This window comes from Myotis davidii, unplaced genomic scaffold (assembly GCF_000327345.1).
Source record: "Myotis davidii unplaced genomic scaffold, ASM32734v1 scaffold946, whole genome shotgun sequence".
Classification (NCBI taxonomy): domain Eukaryota; kingdom Metazoa; phylum Chordata; class Mammalia; order Chiroptera; family Vespertilionidae; genus Myotis; species Myotis davidii.
In genome coordinates this window covers 1,365,704-1,384,476 of record NW_006297395.1, presented here as the reverse complement: position 1 = coordinate 1,384,476, position 18,773 = coordinate 1,365,704, and the positions used below count along the sequence as shown (strand labels likewise).

Below are 18,773 nucleotides of genomic sequence, written 5' to 3'. Positions count from 1 at the left end.
CCCCTCCTTTCCCCCTCTTCACTGTTTTTCTGGACTCTTTAGTCCAATTCTTTCCTGCCCTTGCCTGAACCTCTACTATCTTCCACAGTGCAATACCATACTCCGGTTTTCCTTGCTTTCTGCAACAGAATATCCTTTCTGGACTGTGGTAGGTAACATTTCAACTTCAATAGACAGACTGTTTTCTTTTCTGGCAGATTGCAGGGGCTCTGTGTTTATAGGTGAATGTATACATAGTTCCTGTGCATTAGGCACTGCAGTATTAACCCCTTAAATTTTGTTGCCTTTTGAATAAGCATGGTATTGGCATTTCATGCTGTTTCTGTTCTTTGGCCAGTACATTTAACACTCCTTATTCTCCTCTTCTCTAATCACAGCACAGCTACTGCATGTTGTGCAAAAAGCGGTGGGCTCTGAAGGTAGGGACTTTGTCCCTGTGATGCTCCGTAAATAATTGTTGAGCAAATGAATGAGAGCAAGAGCACTTGACTGAAGGATTTCAAGTAGTGAAAATAAGCCTGAATGGTGAACAACACAGATCAAACTAGAAGGCTTTGCATACTGTGTAAACAAAGTACTGAATCATATAAGCAACAAAGGCACCATTTAATCCAACCATTAATTTATGCAATTTAGAAAGGTATAATTTATATCGTGCAAAAAAGTACACATACCTTAAATGTACAGCTTGATGAATTTTTACATATGTATATATTTGGCAGTTACAGCTCAGATCCACAAAATATTTCCAGAATCCCAAATGGGGTGAGGGTAGCTTTTATTTTTGGTTCACAACATTTTGAATACCAAGTCCCATGGTTGGTCTGTGGTATAACTAGGATTGGAATTATTACAGTTGTTCCTGGGATTGGCAATTCTATAGACTTGAATAAAAACACTAGTTCATACCATCTAACCATGTGACAAAAATAATATTATGGTTAATGTTTATGAACCATCAGCATGCCGTGGCACTTTATATGCATGACTTCATTTTACCTGTTCCACCAGGTTTTGTCGCTGTCCTATTTTATAGATGCTAAAGGTTAGAAAGGTAAAGTCATTTGCCTCCAGTTCCACAGCTGGCAAATAGAATTAGACTTCAATCCAGGACTGCCCTTCATCAGAGCCTGATTTCTTGTTGGTGATCAAATACCTGGTACCCAAGTTTAAACAACAAAAATGTTATGTCTTTATGGTGGGAGGTGATGATTCTGTTTGTTACCTGCACATGATGAATGCCTGTTTTAGGCATATTCTGAGCAGTGGCTTATTAGAATTATGAAAGCGAAAGAGGGTCTCTGGTTTTGTGACAGCCATGTCCAGAGTGATGTTGTTACTGAACTCAAGGGGCTCGCCACTTGGGGTGTTCTGTTCAAGAATAAGGTAGTTTGTTCTGTCACAAGGTAGTTTGATTTACTTGCAGCAAGGAAAGGAAACAGGATTTATATCCAAAGCTCTGTCTTGCCCAGATCTTGAGGCCCTAGATCTAACAGTGTTCCTTAGGATGGACCTCTGTGAGACAAGAAGATGCTTTTCAGTAAGGATGACTCTTGAAAGTCTACATATAATAGTAAGACGATGGGCTCTACAGACAACTTTTGAAAACAGGACACAATATAGATGAAATGTGGACCTAAATATCCAGAAACTCCAAAATTAGTTTGTCTAAAAATTAATATGAATGGAATAAGTGCTTGCCAGTGTTAGTAAAGTGGCAAACTTTTTACAACATTAAGATTGTTTCAGGAACTAAGACATCCAAAGAAAACATGAAACTTCCACAGCCACTAAATTTATTTTAATGGCCCTCAAAGTTGCTTAAACTACAAGTCTCCTAAAAGTGGTAATGTTTTAATTTGGTTTCACAATGCAAAAAGAACCCATCTCATTGAAAGAACTCTAGCTATTATGCATGACCTGGACATTTGAAAAATATAGTTAATATTTGTCCATTATGTTTTCAGACAAAGTGGGAACAACAGTGGGCACATTTTAAGGCATTTAGGCATAAGCTGGGAATACTCAGTGAAATTCAGGTTTGTGAGATGAAACCATGGCAAGAGGTATCAGATTGCTGTGGAGAAACATGTTTCAGGAAACTAATCTCAAAAATATATAAACAGCGTGCTTTATCCCACTTGCTTGGCGAAAGGCTGCAGTTTTGTTTAGAGTAGTCTGTACAAAGAATATTGTTGCCAGTTGTATTTACTTTCTGAAGAGGTGTGGGTGCCAAGAAGTGAGTTCAGGATTGTTTTGATATCTGTTTATTTTTAAATGGGGAATAGGGTAGTGATGGAAATGGCTTTCTACTCCAAGCTGCTCCTGTTGGTAAATGTTTCTTTTACAGACTTTGTTTAATAAATTATGCATTTAAGTGAAACCATCAATTGGGAAGTAGGATTATGGATACTGAATTCTTTGATTAAAGTTAACCCTAAAATATAACTGTGGCAAGTATCCCTCAAAAATAAAATAAATATGTAAAGTCATGGTAGCAAGCAGATCATTGTTCTCACCCTTTCTACCCCGCCCTCCTCAAACCAGGAGTTTCTTCACTGTCCTGTGCAGAGTGCCTGTGTCTGCGTAGCTTTTTGGAGTTTGCATAGGTCACCATGCCCAGGGCTGTCACTTAAGAACGCTGGGTCCCGGGAGCCAAGCAGGTCCTGCTGCCAAGAACCTTTGCCTGAACAATGGCTGAACACCTCTGGCGTTGGTTCTTAGTGGTGAACTGCCTTCCTCCAAGTCATTCCCTCAGATTTTGTAATGAGCCAGTGGGGAGGGGAGTGGAGGAGATAGCAGAACAGGGTGATGTCAGTGTCCTAGTTAGTGCTCTTCTGTAAGAATGGGGAACTAAGTCTTTCTCAGATTTTTGTGGTTGCTGTTGTTTCCTTGTTAAAAACCTTTTTTTAAAAAACTGAAATATAGTACACAGACATTTATTTGGTTCGCTAAGACGCTTCCCTTCTGACTGCTACCTGAACTGTGCTTCCTGCTGGTGATGATTTCAGAGGATAACAATTGGGAAGCTTTGCTAACGGAAGAGGGAAATTGAAATTAAGATAACAACAAGAATATCAGTGAAAGAATAAGTTGAGATCCCCATAAATGAAAGAATCCCGAAGTCGTGTTTCTTATGATAATATTATTCAAGGCCGGTGAAAAGACTAAGACGAGGCATGAGAGAAGAAGCGGGACGTGCCGTCTCCAAGGCCTCTCTCTTTGTTGTCTCCATTTGTTTCAACTACTTTGTTCTTGGGACTGATGCTTACGGTCCGGTTGCAAATAGACCTGAATTTTAATTTATTGTGTTTTCTTAGTTTTCCATTTGAAAGCTGCTTCATTTAATGGGGAATTGACATAGTAGCGATAAGCCTTAATACAATGAAAATATTTTGATTAATTCTGGATATGTGGGATTTGATAAAGTTACATTGGTACACGTTTAGGCAGCATGAATTTTAAAACAAGGTAATTTTTCTTACAGTCCTATTTTGTGACGGATTATGATCCAACCATCGAGGATTCCTACACAAAGCAGTGCGTGATAGATGACAGAGCAGCCCGGCTAGATAGTAAGTAATCTTCCTTTATTTGATAGTTCATATATCCTATTTTTAAAAACTAAGCTCTGACGTTTTTCTAGGTTAAATATAATAGAAATATTAGATAATCTTACACATAAGCCTCTCTCTTTCTTACGTTTTAATTGATAAATCTGCACATTGGGTAATTTAAATATTCCTCAGTAAATGTAAGGTAAAACAGCACCTGGATTGATCTTGTTCTGGGGAAACTAGTCCTATAACATTATATCTTGAAGTTGTGTTTATTGGGCTATTTGGGAAAAACATGTGAGGTTTTAGCTCTTTCTAGTGTTAGTAAAAAAAAAAAAATTAGCTTCCATGGCCTAAAAAGGCTTTATTAGGCCATTGCTAGCAGGAAAAAGAAAAAGCCCAGTCTTGGGGCATGGAGCCTACGCTACCAACAGCATGTCTGGGGAGGGTGCGGGGGGTGGGGGAGATAGCACGTCATCCGGAGATTTGCAGGTGGTTAATACATTGGGTGTGGGGGAGAAAGATATAAGTCATTCTGAAAAGGATTTCCATTGCCTAGAGACCAAGGGGATGGGAGAAAGTGAAGCGGGCTAGTTCTGGGATAGGCCCAAAGAGTCCAAGGAAGAGGCGTCAGCTCCCGTGGGTTAGTGGTGGACAGCAGATTCGAAAATTCATGTGTAAATAAGAAGTGGGGCCCTAACCGGTTTGGCTCAGTGGTTAGAGCGTCGGTCTGCGGACTGAAGGGTCCCAGGTTCGATTCCGGTCAAGGGCATGTACCTTGGTTGCAGGCACATCCCCAATGGGGGGTGTGCAGGAGGCAGCTGATCAATGTTTCTAACTATCCCTCTCCCTTCCTCTCTGTAAAAAAAGAAATAAAATATATTAAGAAAAGAAGTGGGGCTCCTGGGGTTCTGTGGCGCCCCGCTGTTCTCTCTTTTGGGTAATCGTGGGAATAGCCACCTGGAAATTAATCCTAAATCCCAGCAGATACACTGGAATGTGAGCCGTCTTTTGTCAGTCCTGGTCCACAGACTGACTGTCTCTCTCACTCTCTGGAAGCTGTAATTGTAATTTAGAATATCCAAAGATTTTCTTTTTCTTGTACTACCTTTTGGTAAAGCTTAAACTAGGTGAAATAAAAAAAGAAGAGCTTCAATATTTGTTAATTTGCTTAGAATTTATAGCACAGAGGCTTTAGCAAATTTTTTTTTTTTTTTTGCTTGGCTAACACTTCACCTCTCCACAAAAGAAAGCCCTGTCCCTTTGACTAGTACAGTCCTTTCTTTCACAGAGATGAAGGAAAACATTAGCACCTGCACTTGAAGTATGGTATTTGGGGTGTAAAGCAGAGTTTCCTTTTGAATTTATAGGTATCTTTTCTAGTTCTTTCCATGGAGGAGATAAACATTCAAATGAATTCAGAGGTTATCTGATTCCAACTGCCTTGATGTATTTGATATTTTTAACCTTGTAATTGGTATGCTAATATATTCTAACTACAAAATCAACCTGTGCTGATGAAGGTAATTCTGAAACTGGCTGCCATTAGAATATATATGTCTTTCATATTGAGAATAAAGTACTAAGAGGAGAAGAATTCCATTTCTTTTTTTAATATATTTTATTGATTTTTACAGAGAAGAAGGGAGAGGGAGAGGGATAGAGAGTTAGAAACATCGATTCAGCTGCCTTCTGCACACTCCCTACTGGGGATGTGCCTGCAACCAAGGTACATGCCCTTGACCGGAATCGAGCCAAATGGTTTCTTTATCACACTGAGTATGACATGCTCTGAAGGACTCACATTAATTGGACCTGCCTTTGTGGGAGGCAATTTTTACATTGAAAACATGAACACAGTTACAGTTGTTCTTTTTTCTTTAGTTCTAGATACAGCAGGACAAGAAGAGTTTGGAGCTATGAGAGAACAGTATATGCGGACTGGCGAGGGTTTCCTGTTGGTCTTTTCAGTCACAGATAGAGGCAGGTTTGTACCAATATTAAAATGGAGATCTCTCTTCAGTCTAGACCAGCAGTCGCCAACCCGTGGTCCGCGGACCACTGATGGCCCGTGAGGTCCGAAAGGTTGGCGACCGTGGGTCTAGACCACTGTTTTATTGAATTTGGATTTTCTGGTTTTTAGAAAGAAAAAGAAATAGAGTATTAAATGGGACATGGGACATATGCTGCTCCTTGGCCAAATTAATTGTTTTTCTTTTTTTAGTTTTGAAGAGATCTATAAGTTTCAAAGACAGATTCTCAGAGTAAAGGATCGTGATGAATTTCCAATGATTTTAATTGGTAACAAAGCAGATCTGGATCACCAGAGACAGGTGAGAAGGAATTTTGCATTTGGGAAAACAGTTGTTTCTATGTAAGTGAGTGGATGTATTTAATGCAACAATTGAAAGTGCCATGATAGGAAAACTGTGCTGTTTGACATAGCACACTGTTTATAGAAGTCACAGTAGGTAAGAAATAAAAAGGTAGTAGATTTGGGGAAATTAAGTTTTCACATTTTTTTTTGCGCAGAGCTTTAGTGGACTGTATAAACCTGAAAGTATTTGTACTAGCTCCAGTTCACATGTTAAATTTCTTGGGTAACATCCAAAACTCTAATTTAGTTAGACATTCTTAAAATTACCCCCAAAGGCCTAATTTATTCATTATTAGCACTAAATTACTTTCATATAGAGAGTGGATTTGATTTAAATGACAGGATTTGATTTTTTTCTAAGTCCCGTTAATGACCGAATTTTCTGTTAATTTTTCACATTGGCTAGCTCTACCACTAGTAACCAGCAAGAAAAGAATATTTTCAGTATTTAGTTGCAGGCTGGTTTATACTAACTAACTTAATTCTTTTTTTTAAATTTTTCTTTATTGATTAAGGTATTACATATGTGTCCTTATCCCCCCCATTGCCCTCATGCCCTCACCCCCCGTGTTGTCTGTGTCTATTAGCTAGGCTTACATGTATGCATACAAGTCCTTTGGTTGATCTCCCCCCCTTACCCCCACCCTCCCATGCCTTCCCTCTGAGGTTTGATGGTCTAATCGATGCTTTCCTGTCTCTGGATCTGTTTTTGATCATCAGTTTATGTTGTTCATTATATTCCACAAATGAGTGAGATCAGGTGATATTTATCTTTCTCAAACTGAGTTATTTCACTTAGCATAATGCTCTCCAGATCCATCCATGCTGTTGCAAATGATAGGAGTTCCTTGCTTTTTACAGCAGCGTAGTATTCCATTGTGTAGATATACCACAGTTTTTTAATCCACTCATCTGCTGATGGGTATTTAGGCTGTTTCCAAATCTTAGCTATTATAAATGGTGCTGCTGTGAACATAGGGGTGTATATATCCTTTCTGATTGGTATTTTTAGTTTCTTAGGATATATTCCTAGCAGTGGGATCCCTGAGTCAAATGGGAGTTCCATTTTTAACTTTTTGAGGAAACTCCATACTGTCTCCCACAGTGGCTACACCAGTCTGCATTCCCAACGAGCAGTGCATGAGGGTTCCTTTTTCTCCGAATTCTCGCCAGCACTTGTTGTTTGTTGATTTGTTGATGATAGCTATTCTGACAGGTGGGAGATGGTACCTCATTGTTGTTTTGATTTGCATCTCTTGGATGTTTAGTGACTTTGAGCATGTTTTCATATGTCTCTTGGCCTTCTGTATGTCCTCTTTCAAAAAGTATATATTTAGGTCCATTGCCCATTTTTTGATTGGATTGTTTATCTTCCTTTTGTTAAGTTGTATGAGTTCCCCGTAAATGTCAGAGATTAAACTTTTAGTTTTTTGCATGTGTCTGTCCAATTTTCCCAACACCATTTATTGAAGAGGCTGTCTTGACTCCATGGTATGCTCTTGCCTCCTTTGTCAAATATTGAGTATAATGGCTTGGATTGATTTCTGGGTTCTCTGTTCTATTCCATTCGTCTATATGTCTGTTCTTGTGCTAGTACCAGGCAGTTTTGAGAATCGTGGCTTGGTAGTATAGCTTGATATCTACTTTCTTATTCTTAAATTTACAACACTTTCTTCCCCTTCCTCTCAGTTTGTATGAGTGATATTTTTCTGTTTCACTGAGAAGTTTCTACTTGTCTGATCTCCACATGAAATAACCTCAGTGCACATGAATCCCACCAATTCTTCCTTCCCCCACTTATATGGATAAACTCTTCACCTCTGTATGACCAGCCCCTCCTGTAGCACTGGGTCCCGTTCCTTTTCACTAGCTAATGGGCACCGCCCCAGTGATTGTTTCATTTGAGTTGCTCCATTTCTCTCCTGCATGGTCATCCCCATTAGCATACAACATGCTACAATCTTTAAAACAAAAAGGAATTATAGCAAATACTTGTTCTTAATCTGACATTTCTCTCCAAGTACTTTTTTGCTGCTCCACTCAATAGCAAAACTCCTTAAAAGCAGTGTACACGTGCTCCCTCTGCTTTCTTTCCTGCCATTCTTGCTGGCGCTGACTTCTGGCATGCAGTGCCCCAGTCAAGGTCACCACTTACGCAGATGTCAGTGACATTTGACACAGTTGCTCACATTCTCCTCTTTGAAACACTGTTTACTTAGCTCTGAGACACCATTCCCTCCCCTTCTCCTCTCCTCTGCAGTGGCCTTTGTTGGCTCCTCCCCATCTTATCTTTCTAGGGTGTCTTAGGGCCCAGGGATGTACAAGGACAAACGTGCCTCCCAGCCTTGAGGGCCATACTCAGTTACTTTTGAAATTGAAATGTTTCCTTTTTAAAGTCTCTTCAAAATTAAAGGTGATGTTCTGTAATGTCTTGGCACCCTTAATTGCTCTACCAACTTCCCCCCCCCCCCCCCCCCCCCGAAATGCTTACATTTTGGTCATCTCCAGGTTCTTAGTCAGTAACCAGTCAGACTTGCTCATAGTTGTTGACCTAGCTCATTCATTTTTGCCTTTGTCTTAGACATGATCGTTTGGACTTTCTCTAGCTTCTAGCCTATTTTCTCTTTGATAGCAAATTCCAGTTCCCCATGTACTCTGAGTGTGTGCTCAGCCTTGGGCTTCCTGCCACTGGCCCCTGCGACTAAATCCATCAGGGAGGGGAGATTAGCCAGAAGCAGCTTCGCCTGCTTCCTTTGGCTTCCGTATCTCCGTAGACTTGTTCTTTCATCTATTCAAAATTTATTAAACTCTTTTTCCAGACACTGACAACAGAGCAGTAGGAAAAAACAAAATCATTGAAGTTTATAGAAAAGAGATTTATAGAATTTGAATGGTTATTTAGCATTACCACATACCTGATCCCTTAGAGATGCATTGATCATTTTGTTTATCCTATCAAAAGTGCAGGGAGAACACATAGGTAACTGATTGGCTTGCTCTTGCTAAAATGTAAGAGCAGGTAAGTATGACAGCACCTTGATGCTGAAACTTAATACAGCAGTGATTTCAAGTTCCTGTCCTTCAGACAGCTCTGTCTAGAATGCACTGTCCTTAGCTCCCTTCTCCTCCCTGACTTGCCTTAGCTTGTCCCTTTCTTTCTACTTCGTTAGGTGTTTAATTGCTAGTGGCCCACGTCAACTCCCAGTGAGGGGCGTACAGGAGGCTGCCGATTGTTTCTCTCCCTTACCCTTCCTCTCTCAAAAAATAAATAAATAACAAAATTAAAAAAGTATATAAAAAACAACAACAAAGGAACTCATTACACTTATAATAGCAGCTACCTAAATGTGCTAACTCCTATTTGTCAGTACCTGGACCACAGTGTGCCCCTGCCGCCTCCTAGGAAAAAGAACTCATCCCCCTCTAACAGTAGAGCAAGGGTCTTCTAGCCTTACCTGTTCGTGCCTTGACTGCATCTCAGAGGTTTGTCAGCTGTGGACTTGAAGTATGTGCACTGAGGGCCTCTCAGTTTCCACCTGTTGGTTTTGTTCATGCTTTATCCTTAGCACATAGAACAAAGATGCACTCAGGAAATATTTGCTGAATGAATGAATCGGCATCAACGAATCAAGATGTGGTTATTAAAGTAATGACTCTTTCCACATAATAGGTTTGAAAAACAAGTTTTGCTTCTGTAAACTTAGGTTATTCATTAACTACACACATCCCTAACTATTGCAAATGCTGTGGTCTGTTCCATTTAAACCCAGTTTGTTTTAATAAAGTTGCTCTCATCATTCTCGATTTGGTCTTCTCTCTTTGGAAATATGTAATATTACATAAGTTCATATTATTGTGGATTTCTGCTACTATACATTGTGCCTTGGAATAGTCTCCCTGGAGGTTTCTAAATGTAGATCAGTGAATTTGTTGCATCAGATTCACTTCAATTGTTTAAAACAAAACATTTCTAGATAGGGCTCAGACCTCCCAAATCAGAATATCCAGGGGATAAGGCTGAGTATTTGGCATCTTTATAAAACTCTCAGAGGAACCTCTAAGAAAGCCTTGTTTGTGAGCCTTCAAGCTTCTGTCAATTTCTGGCTTCACAGTGCTGTGGCTTCACTTTGTTCCACGTGATGTTCATTTTCTTTGTGTTAGTGGTAGCAATGCTAGTTCCACTCAGTTAAAATTAGGCTACGTCAGTGAGCTTGACAGCAACTTTATATGTGGTTAGAGAGATCTTGAGCAGAAATATGGTTGTACAAACTTTGCTGACCTTAATTCCTAGAAGACAGTGGTGTGAGACCATGCTTTAAAAATAAATCAAGCACATACACAGTCTTAGCAGTGGCATTGTTTTATCATCTAGACCATTAATTTGTTAATTTTCTTACTGTCTATAAAGACAGGTCATTTGCTGTTCCCCACTAGCTGAATTACATTATGCAGGCGGGATAAGGCAAACTACCTTTTGAAAAATAATTGAGCGGAAAGACAAATAGAAAATTCTTAAGGACACATATTTTCCTTCCTCAGTCAAATTTCTATTAATAAAGTAAGTTGTTGAGATGAACTTGTCTCAAACATTTATTTTTATTTTTCTCCCTATATCATCATTTATTTCAAGGTGTACTTACTTGATTGGTCATATTCACTAACATATGTTTATTTAGCTAACTACTTTGCGCTCTTCTAGGCTCTTGATTTACAAAGACAAGTATTCCTTATTCCCTAGCTACAAAGAACACAATGCCAGGAGATGAGATAATAGCAGAAGAAAGAGAAACCTAAACCAAAAATTACCATGTAGTGTAGTGTGTTAACACTTAGCGCAGCCTCGGCAGGGTGTGACGGGAGTCCTGGCAGGTTCTTCTGAAACAACATCAACACTAAGGAGAAATTGCTGATTGCTTCAGCCTTAAAGTATTAGTAAGAAACAAATTAAGAGTATGCAGTTGGGAGGTCTCTTCCAGAGAGAAGGAACAGAATTTGTGACAACATGGGGGTACTTTTAAAGGAAGGAATTTACCATGTCAATTTTTTTTTTTTAAAGGACATTTTAAAAAAATATTCTTTCTAAATTTTTGGCTTCATGAAACTTTCTTACTTGGTTTCCTTACTTGTTAATTGATTGCTTGATTTGATTGGTTTTTATTTCAAAACCATAGGTCTTATGGTACATATGCTATTTTGAAGAGAGGAAGGGTAAATTTAAAAATTACATAAACTTGAAACCTGCCTGCCACCCTTTTGGAACACAACAGGGTATAAAGTGTTATGAAGTACTTGTTAGATGTATATGCATTAATGTAATAATAACCTAATGGTATTTCATTGAGGTTGCTGAATTTTGGGAATGGAATTTATTAAATTGGGAGAACAAACTACATGAAAAGATGAGAGAAAACAATGCCTTGAGCTCAGATAGCATCAGAAATAATTCTGATTGGTCTGAGTGGAAAACCTCATAATTCTTGGAGTATTGAATGGTGTTTCGTTTCACTAGTGGGGCAGAATTAGCCCTAGACTAAATGCTGTTCTGGCACTGTATAACAAAAAGGATCAAACTTCCCAAATAACTGAATCTCAAAAGAAGGCTCAAAACATATATAGGAATACAAACTATCCAGAACTTAGTAGGTCAAAGTCCAGTACCCAACCATTCACTCAAAAATTACTAGGCATGTAAAGAAGCAGGAAAATATGACTCATAATAGGAAAAAAAAAATAGTGAATAGAAACAGACCCAGAAATGATAGTTAACATAATTAGTGAACTCAGACATTAAAACATATTCCTATATTAAAGAAGCTAGAGAAAAGACTGAATATGTTAACTATAGACATGAAGATGTATAAAGATCAAAATAGAGCTTCCAGAAATTAGATCTACAATGTCTGAGATTAACAGCAAAAATAAAGGATGACAAATTTCTAAATTTGATGAAAACCATAAACTTGTATATCTAAGAAGCTTAGCATACCGTGAGTACAAGAAGTATGAAGAAAATGACAATAAGGCATATTATCATGAAATTGTTTAAAACTCGGGATAAAGAGAGAATTTGAAAAATGACAAGAGGAGTGAAGATAAAGATGCGACCAGTTGTCATAGTTTCTCATGGGAAACAGTGCAAACCAGACTGGAGTGACCCAACATCTTTGAAGTACTGAAGAAAAAACTGTTGCCTAGAATTCAATACCCACTAAACATTCATTTTAAAAATGAAGATGGAAAAAAAGACTTTTCCCAGATATACAAAAAGTGAAATAATTCAATACCAGCAGACCTGCATTATAAGAAAAATAAGAGAAATTATACCAAATGGAAATCTGGATCTATACAAAGAAATCAAGAGCACCAAAAATGGTAATTATGTGGGCAAATGTAAATTACTTTTGTTATTTAAATCTCTAAAACAATTTAATGTTCAAAGCAAGAATAACAATGTATTGTGAGGTAAAAGGTAATAAAAAAAGGCAGAAGGAAGAAACTCATTTTGTAATAAGGTTCTTAAACTAGCATGAAGTGGTACAATGTAATTTGAATCAGATTGCGATGAGTGAAAATGTGTATTATAAACTCTAAAGCAATCATTAAAATAACATAAGTATGCAGTTCATTAATCAACATAGGAAATAATATGGAATCATTAAAAAACACAGTTAATCCACAACAAGGCAGAAAAAGGAAAAGTAGGACAAAACAAATAGGATGGACAGGAAACAAATTTCAAGGTGACTCAACTAGATCAACAATAACATTAAATGTAAATAGTGTGAACACCTCAATTGAAAGGCAGATATTGTCAGATTGGATAAACAAAGCAAGACCCTACCAGAAATCTACTTTAAATGTGAAGACACAAATAGGTTAAAAATAAAAGTTTGGGCTAAAATATACCATGGTAACACTAATGAAAAAACAGTTGGCCCTGGTCAGTGTGGCTCAGTTGGTTGAGCATCGTCCTGTGCACCAAAAAGTCGCTAGTTCAATTCCTGGTCAGGGCATATGTAAGAGTTGCAGGTTTGTTCCCTAGTAGGTTGGGGTGCGTGCAGCAAGTAGCTGATCGATGTTTCTCTCTCATATTGATGTTTCTCTCTCTCTCCCTCCCTCTCCCTTCTCTCTAAAAAATCAATAAAAACATAAAAAAACACACAGTTGAAATGGCTCTATAAATACCAAAGTAGATTTCATAGCAAATAATCATTACCAGGAATAAAGAGGATTGTGTCATAATGATAAAGAGGTTAACTCATCAAGAGAACATAACAATCCTAAATATCATGTACCTGATAGCAGCTTCAAAATTCTTGAAGCAAAAATTGAAAGAACTACAAAGAGAAATGGACATATTTATACTAAGAGTCAGAAATTTCAGCACCTCTCTCTCAATAGTTGACCGAGCAAGCAAAAAGAAAATCAATAGTGAGATATATAGGTGGCTTGAACAACACTATCAAACAACTTATCCTTAATGACATTTAATGAACGCTTCACCTAACAATAGCAGAATACACATCTTTTGAAATGAGAGTGGATCACAGAACAAATCTCAATAAATTTCAAGGGATTCTAATGAGACATCATATATTTTGTTTTAATCCCATAGTGGAATTAAATTGGAAATCAATAAAAAAGAAATCTAGGTAATCTCTAAATATGGGGAAACTACATACTTCTAATACTTGATAAAAAAAACAAAAACAAAAAACACCCAAAGGGAAATTACAAAACATTATAAACTGAACAAATATTAAAACAACATATCAAAATTTGTGGGAGCTACTGAAGAAGTATATAAAGAAGTTTATAGGACTAACTGCTTTTATTAGGAAAGAAAGGTCTCAATGCAATGACTTCCACCTTAAAAAATAAAAGAAAAAGAGTAAGTTAAAGCCATACTAAATCAGAAGAATGGAAAGCAGTGAAATGGAAAATAGAAAACACAGGGAAAAACCCCCCAACTGATTTTTAGAAGGTCAGTGACACATCTGGCTAGAATGGTAAAAAGGAGAGAAGACACAGTTACCAACATCAGGATGGGAAAGATACCATCACTTCAGATCTTATAAATATATAAATATTTAAGAAATAATGAAGAAATACTATAAACAACTTTATACTAATAAACTAATAACTTTATACATGTTAGATGAAATAGACATATTCCTTGGAAGGCGTGAATTACCAAAGCTCACTCAACCTGAACAGTACTGTATCGATAAAATAAATTTAATTTGTTGTAAGAACTTTCCTTCAAACAAAACCACAAACCTAGATGGGCTCTTTAGTGAATTATATAGAAACAATTTTGCTGAAACTTTCAGAAAATTGAAGAAGGGAGAATTCTGCCCTCATCATATGAAGCGGCATGGTTCTGATACTAAAACCAGACAAAGGTATAAGAAAACTACAGTCCAACATCTCTCATGAACAGAGATGTAAAACGGAGATTTTTAACAAAGAGAATTCAACAATATGTGGAAAGGACAGTGCATCATCCCTTAAGTGGGGAATGCAGCATTGGTTTAACATGTGGAAATGAATTAATAAAATTCACCATATCAACAAACTAAAAAGGAAAAAATCATATGATCTCAATAGACACAGAAAAAAAACATTTGACAAAATCCAACATCCATTCCTGATGAAAACACTTTGCAGATGGAATAGTGAGGACCTTGGTTAGCCTGATGATGAAGGACATCTCATGTCAATTAGCATAAAGTGTTTGACAGTGTGGTTCAGGCCATCTATGTCACTACTGATTTTCTTTCTTCTTGCTCAATTATTGAGAGAGGGATGCTGAAATTTCTGCTGTTACAGGTACATAAAACCCTACCTGCAACACGTAATGGTGAAAGACCAAATGCTTTGTCACTACGATCAGAAACAAGTTGAAAGTACCCCTCACACCACTGATGTCATTGTCCTGGCGGTTCTAGGCAGTGAGCTAAGGCAAGAGAAAAGAAAAAGCATCCACGTCAGAAAGGAAGCAATAAAACTTTTTATTAGCAAATGACATAAACTGTTTATGTAGAAAGGCTATTACCAAAGATCACCTAGATAAATGAGTTTAGCGTGTTTCCAGGGTGTAACACAAATACACAGAAGTTATGATCTCATTTTTGTAGAGAAAAAGGTATATCATTGAAAAACCAGAAGAATGTGCTTCTCTATGGGTGACAGGCTCCTAATCTTCCTTTTCTGTTTTCCCATACCTTTTTTCTAACTTTTCTGCAAGTGTTTACTTTTGTGGTAATAACAGCAATGAAGCCTTTTTTCAAATACATACCTTTTCAGCCCCACTACATAAATGTAGATGTAATGTGGTTTAATAATTTTAGGCAGATATCACTATTCTGACCTTTCACATTTAAAATGTATAAGGTATCTACTTAGTTCAGTTAATGTGTTCTTATTCCGGCCTACCATTTTCTGTCATCAGCTCCGGTACCCTTCCCTGCCTGTCTTCCTTTGCCTCCTAATGTAAGAAAGGCATTGTAAAGGCTCGTGGTCCTATTCATTGTTCATTTTCCCCACATATTTGTGGAGCATCTCCTGTGCACCAGGTACCGGGACGTGCAGGAGTGAAAAAGACCCCAAGCCTCCTGAGGCTTGTCCTCCTCCCCATCTCTCACCTCTGGTCGTTTCCTTTCTTGGTTTGCTGTACCCAGCCATTCTAGGCTTCTTTCATTCCTGGAAGTTGGAAAGCACATGCCCCACTGTGGCCCTTGCTCTCCATGCTATTTCCTTTGTCAGGGACACCTCCTCACCCCACCTCCAGCTGGCTCCATATTCTTTTTTTAGTTCTTAGTTTAAATATCACTTCCTCAAGGAAGCTTTCCCTGACCTGCTGGACAGGGTTACAGATTCTCATAGCATCTTGACCTTTACCTTCCCAGATTTATCACTGTTGTGTTTATTTAATACTTTTTGGTAACCTCTAACTGAAGTCGTGTTCCTGTCACAGGTGTGTGCTCCTGAATTTGGCAGCGCTGGGCTTCAGTGTGTGCTGAACTGCTAAGTCCTTTTGTGATAGACCAGCTTGTCCTCTGGGTGGATTAACAGTGCAACCGTGGCTGAGGGTTAGGTGGAGCAGATGTCACTGTTAATACAGCACCTCACACACTACTCTTGAAATTTCAGGTAACACAGGAAGAAGGACAGCAGTTAGCACGACAACTGAAGGTGACTTATATGGAGGCATCTGCAAAGATTAGGATGAATGTAGATCAAGCTTTCCATGAACTTGTCCGGGTTATAAGGTAAGCAAAATACATTCTAGAAATTTGTTTTAATTTATTGGATTTGACAGGTAATCACACCGTGCTTTTCAAAACCATTAACAGGGGGATCATTAAATATTTTTCAGTAAGAAAGGAAATTGTATGTAGAAATGATTCTGATTTGGGGATTAATACATGTGTTAAAGTTTTTAATTAAGTACATTTTATATTCTAGGTACCTCCTACGTATAAACCCTACTTTAATTAAATTGAAGTGGAGAGTCCACGTAGGAGTTTTGAAAAGAATCTATACAATTTCCAAAGGTGGTGGTGTGAGGATAGCAATGAGGGCAGCTGATGTTTAAGGGTAGTTTCTGGCAGATGCTGGGCTAAGTGCTTTACGTGTATTATTACATTTAATCCTCACCACAACCCAGTAAGTCAGATACTTTCATTTATCCCCACTTTCTGATGGGGAGACGGGTACAGAGAAGTTAACTAACTTGTCCAAAGCTTGGGCATATTAAATGGAAGAACTGGGACTTGAGTCCAGAGTTCTGAGTCCAGACTTTGCTCTTAGCTTTGCTTCTTACCCAGCTCCTCCCAGCGAAGAGTAATTGAGTGGTAGATACTGAGCGTCCCCATGGGTCATGGAGTGTAATCTAGACTACAAAGAGTCTTTCTGTTAGCTGGCCTGGGAGGCCCCTGTGGTTCAGAAAGTGTTAATGGGTTCCAGGAAGCTTGAGGCAATGGGTGAAGTCCACTGGAGTTTCTGTATGTTTGTGAGAAGAGATTAGGGTGCTTTCTTGAGCAGGGTTTGATTTGGTTATTTTGAGTCTATGCCTAGCCCCTAGCATACCCCCTGCTCTCTAGATCTACTGGGTTCTCTGCTAGTTAGATAGTTTGACAGGTCTGTGGAGTAGGCTCATGTTAATTGTGTATCTACTAGTAAGCTGACTTGACCTCTGAACTTCTTATAATTTTTAGCCCTTGCCTGAGCGTTCTCTGTGGAGGGCGGTCGGTGAGGTAAAGATTATATATTTTTTACTAGTTTGTTAAAAATCTGAGGCCTGTTACTTTTTAATGAATACAGAGTCTAGACTTGCGAGAGGAAAGAGTTTTGGAGATGGATGGTGGTGATAGTTATATAACATGAATATTTTTAAATGCCACTGAACTGGACACTTAAAAATGGATAAGATGGTAAATTTTATGTCATGTGTATTGTAACATACACAGAGATGAACTAGTCCTTCTTAAAATAATTTTTACTGCCTTTTTGAAATATTTTGTCTTTGGATTTGATCCTCAGAATCTGTTTATGTCCATCCATCCCTCAGGAGTGAGGAGAAGGTAGGGCAGGCTTTCTAATGCTAGGTACTGTTAGGCGTATAAACATTACACCGGCCTAACTGGTTTTGCTCAATGGTTAGAATGTCAGCCCTTGGACTGAAAGGTCTTGGGTTCAATTCTGGTCAAGGGCACATACCTCAGTTACAGGCTCAATCCCTGGCCCCAGTTGGGGTGCGTGCAGGAGGCAGCCAATCGATGTATCGCTCTCACATTGATGTTTCTCTCTCTGTCTCTTCCCCACCCTTCCACTCTTTAAAACTCAATGAAAAAAATATCCTTGGGTGAGGAGTAAAACAATAGGTAAACATAACACGATCTTCTTAAATCCTCATAGCAACTGTAAAAGGTGGGTTTTTACTATTCCCTTCTAAAACATGGAGGTTCAGAGAGGTCAACTAACTTGTATAGTACTGACTTGTAGCTAGTAGGTGGTAGGATATGATAAGAGCATGGATAGCCCTAGCTGGTTTGCTCGGTGGATAGAGCATTGGCCTGCAACTGAATGAAAGGTCCCAGGTTAGATTCCAGTCAAGGGCACATGCCTGAGTTGCAGGCTTGATCCCCAGTAGGGGGCGTCCAGGAGGCAGCTGATCAGTGATTCTCATCATTGATGTTTCTATCTCTCTCTCCCTCTCCCTTCCTCTCTGAAATCAACTAAAAGAAACAACATGGATCAGTACCTCATAAGGGTAATTTAATATTGTGCTGTAGTGATGCATGCTTATTTTTAAGTATACCTTAGAGTCATGGAACTTTAAATTGGGAAGAGAATTTAGAGGCACTTCAGCATCTCACCCATTAATGAAGAAGCTTGGACAGCCTGTTATGCTGGTGCTAAAGCATTTGTGGGCACTCCAATCCCCAAGTTTTGCATTGATTCCCTAGGTCAGTGGTTGGCAAACTGCAGCTCGCAAACCACATGTGGCTCTTTGGCCCCTTGAGTGTGGCTCTTCCACAAAATACCAACTTCTGCGCATGGGCCACGAAGTTTCAATTGCGCTGCATGTGCGCGCCCGCACGTGGTATTTTGTGGAAGAGCCACACTCAAGGGACCAAAGGGCCGCATGTGGCTCACGAGCCGCGGTTTGCCGACCACTACCCTAGGTGAAATTTAGCATTGAAAATGCTAAATTTAGCACATACACTGGACTTATCCAAAAATAACTTGCATTTGTAATAATATATTACCAAGAAGGCATATGTAGATTTTGGAGATTATATGTAGATTTTTCTGTCTTACAAAATTTCAGG

At 38.6% G+C, this 18,773-nt stretch overlaps 1 protein-coding gene across 1 annotated transcript in view; it reads left to right on the top strand.

The window, feature by feature from the left end:
- RRAS2 (related RAS viral (r-ras) oncogene homolog 2) overlaps nucleotides 1-18,773 on the top strand; it is a 37,896-nt gene that overhangs the window by 17,594 nt on the left and 1,529 nt on the right. The window contains exons 2-5 of the mRNA XM_006773198.2: nucleotides 3,488-3,575; nucleotides 5,442-5,544; nucleotides 5,782-5,890; nucleotides 16,090-16,208. Of these exons, the coding sequence (XP_006773261.2) occupies nucleotides 3,488-3,575; nucleotides 5,442-5,544; nucleotides 5,782-5,890; nucleotides 16,090-16,208 (419 nt within the window). The remainder of the gene's footprint in view (nucleotides 1-3,487; nucleotides 3,576-5,441; nucleotides 5,545-5,781; nucleotides 5,891-16,089; nucleotides 16,209-18,773) is intronic.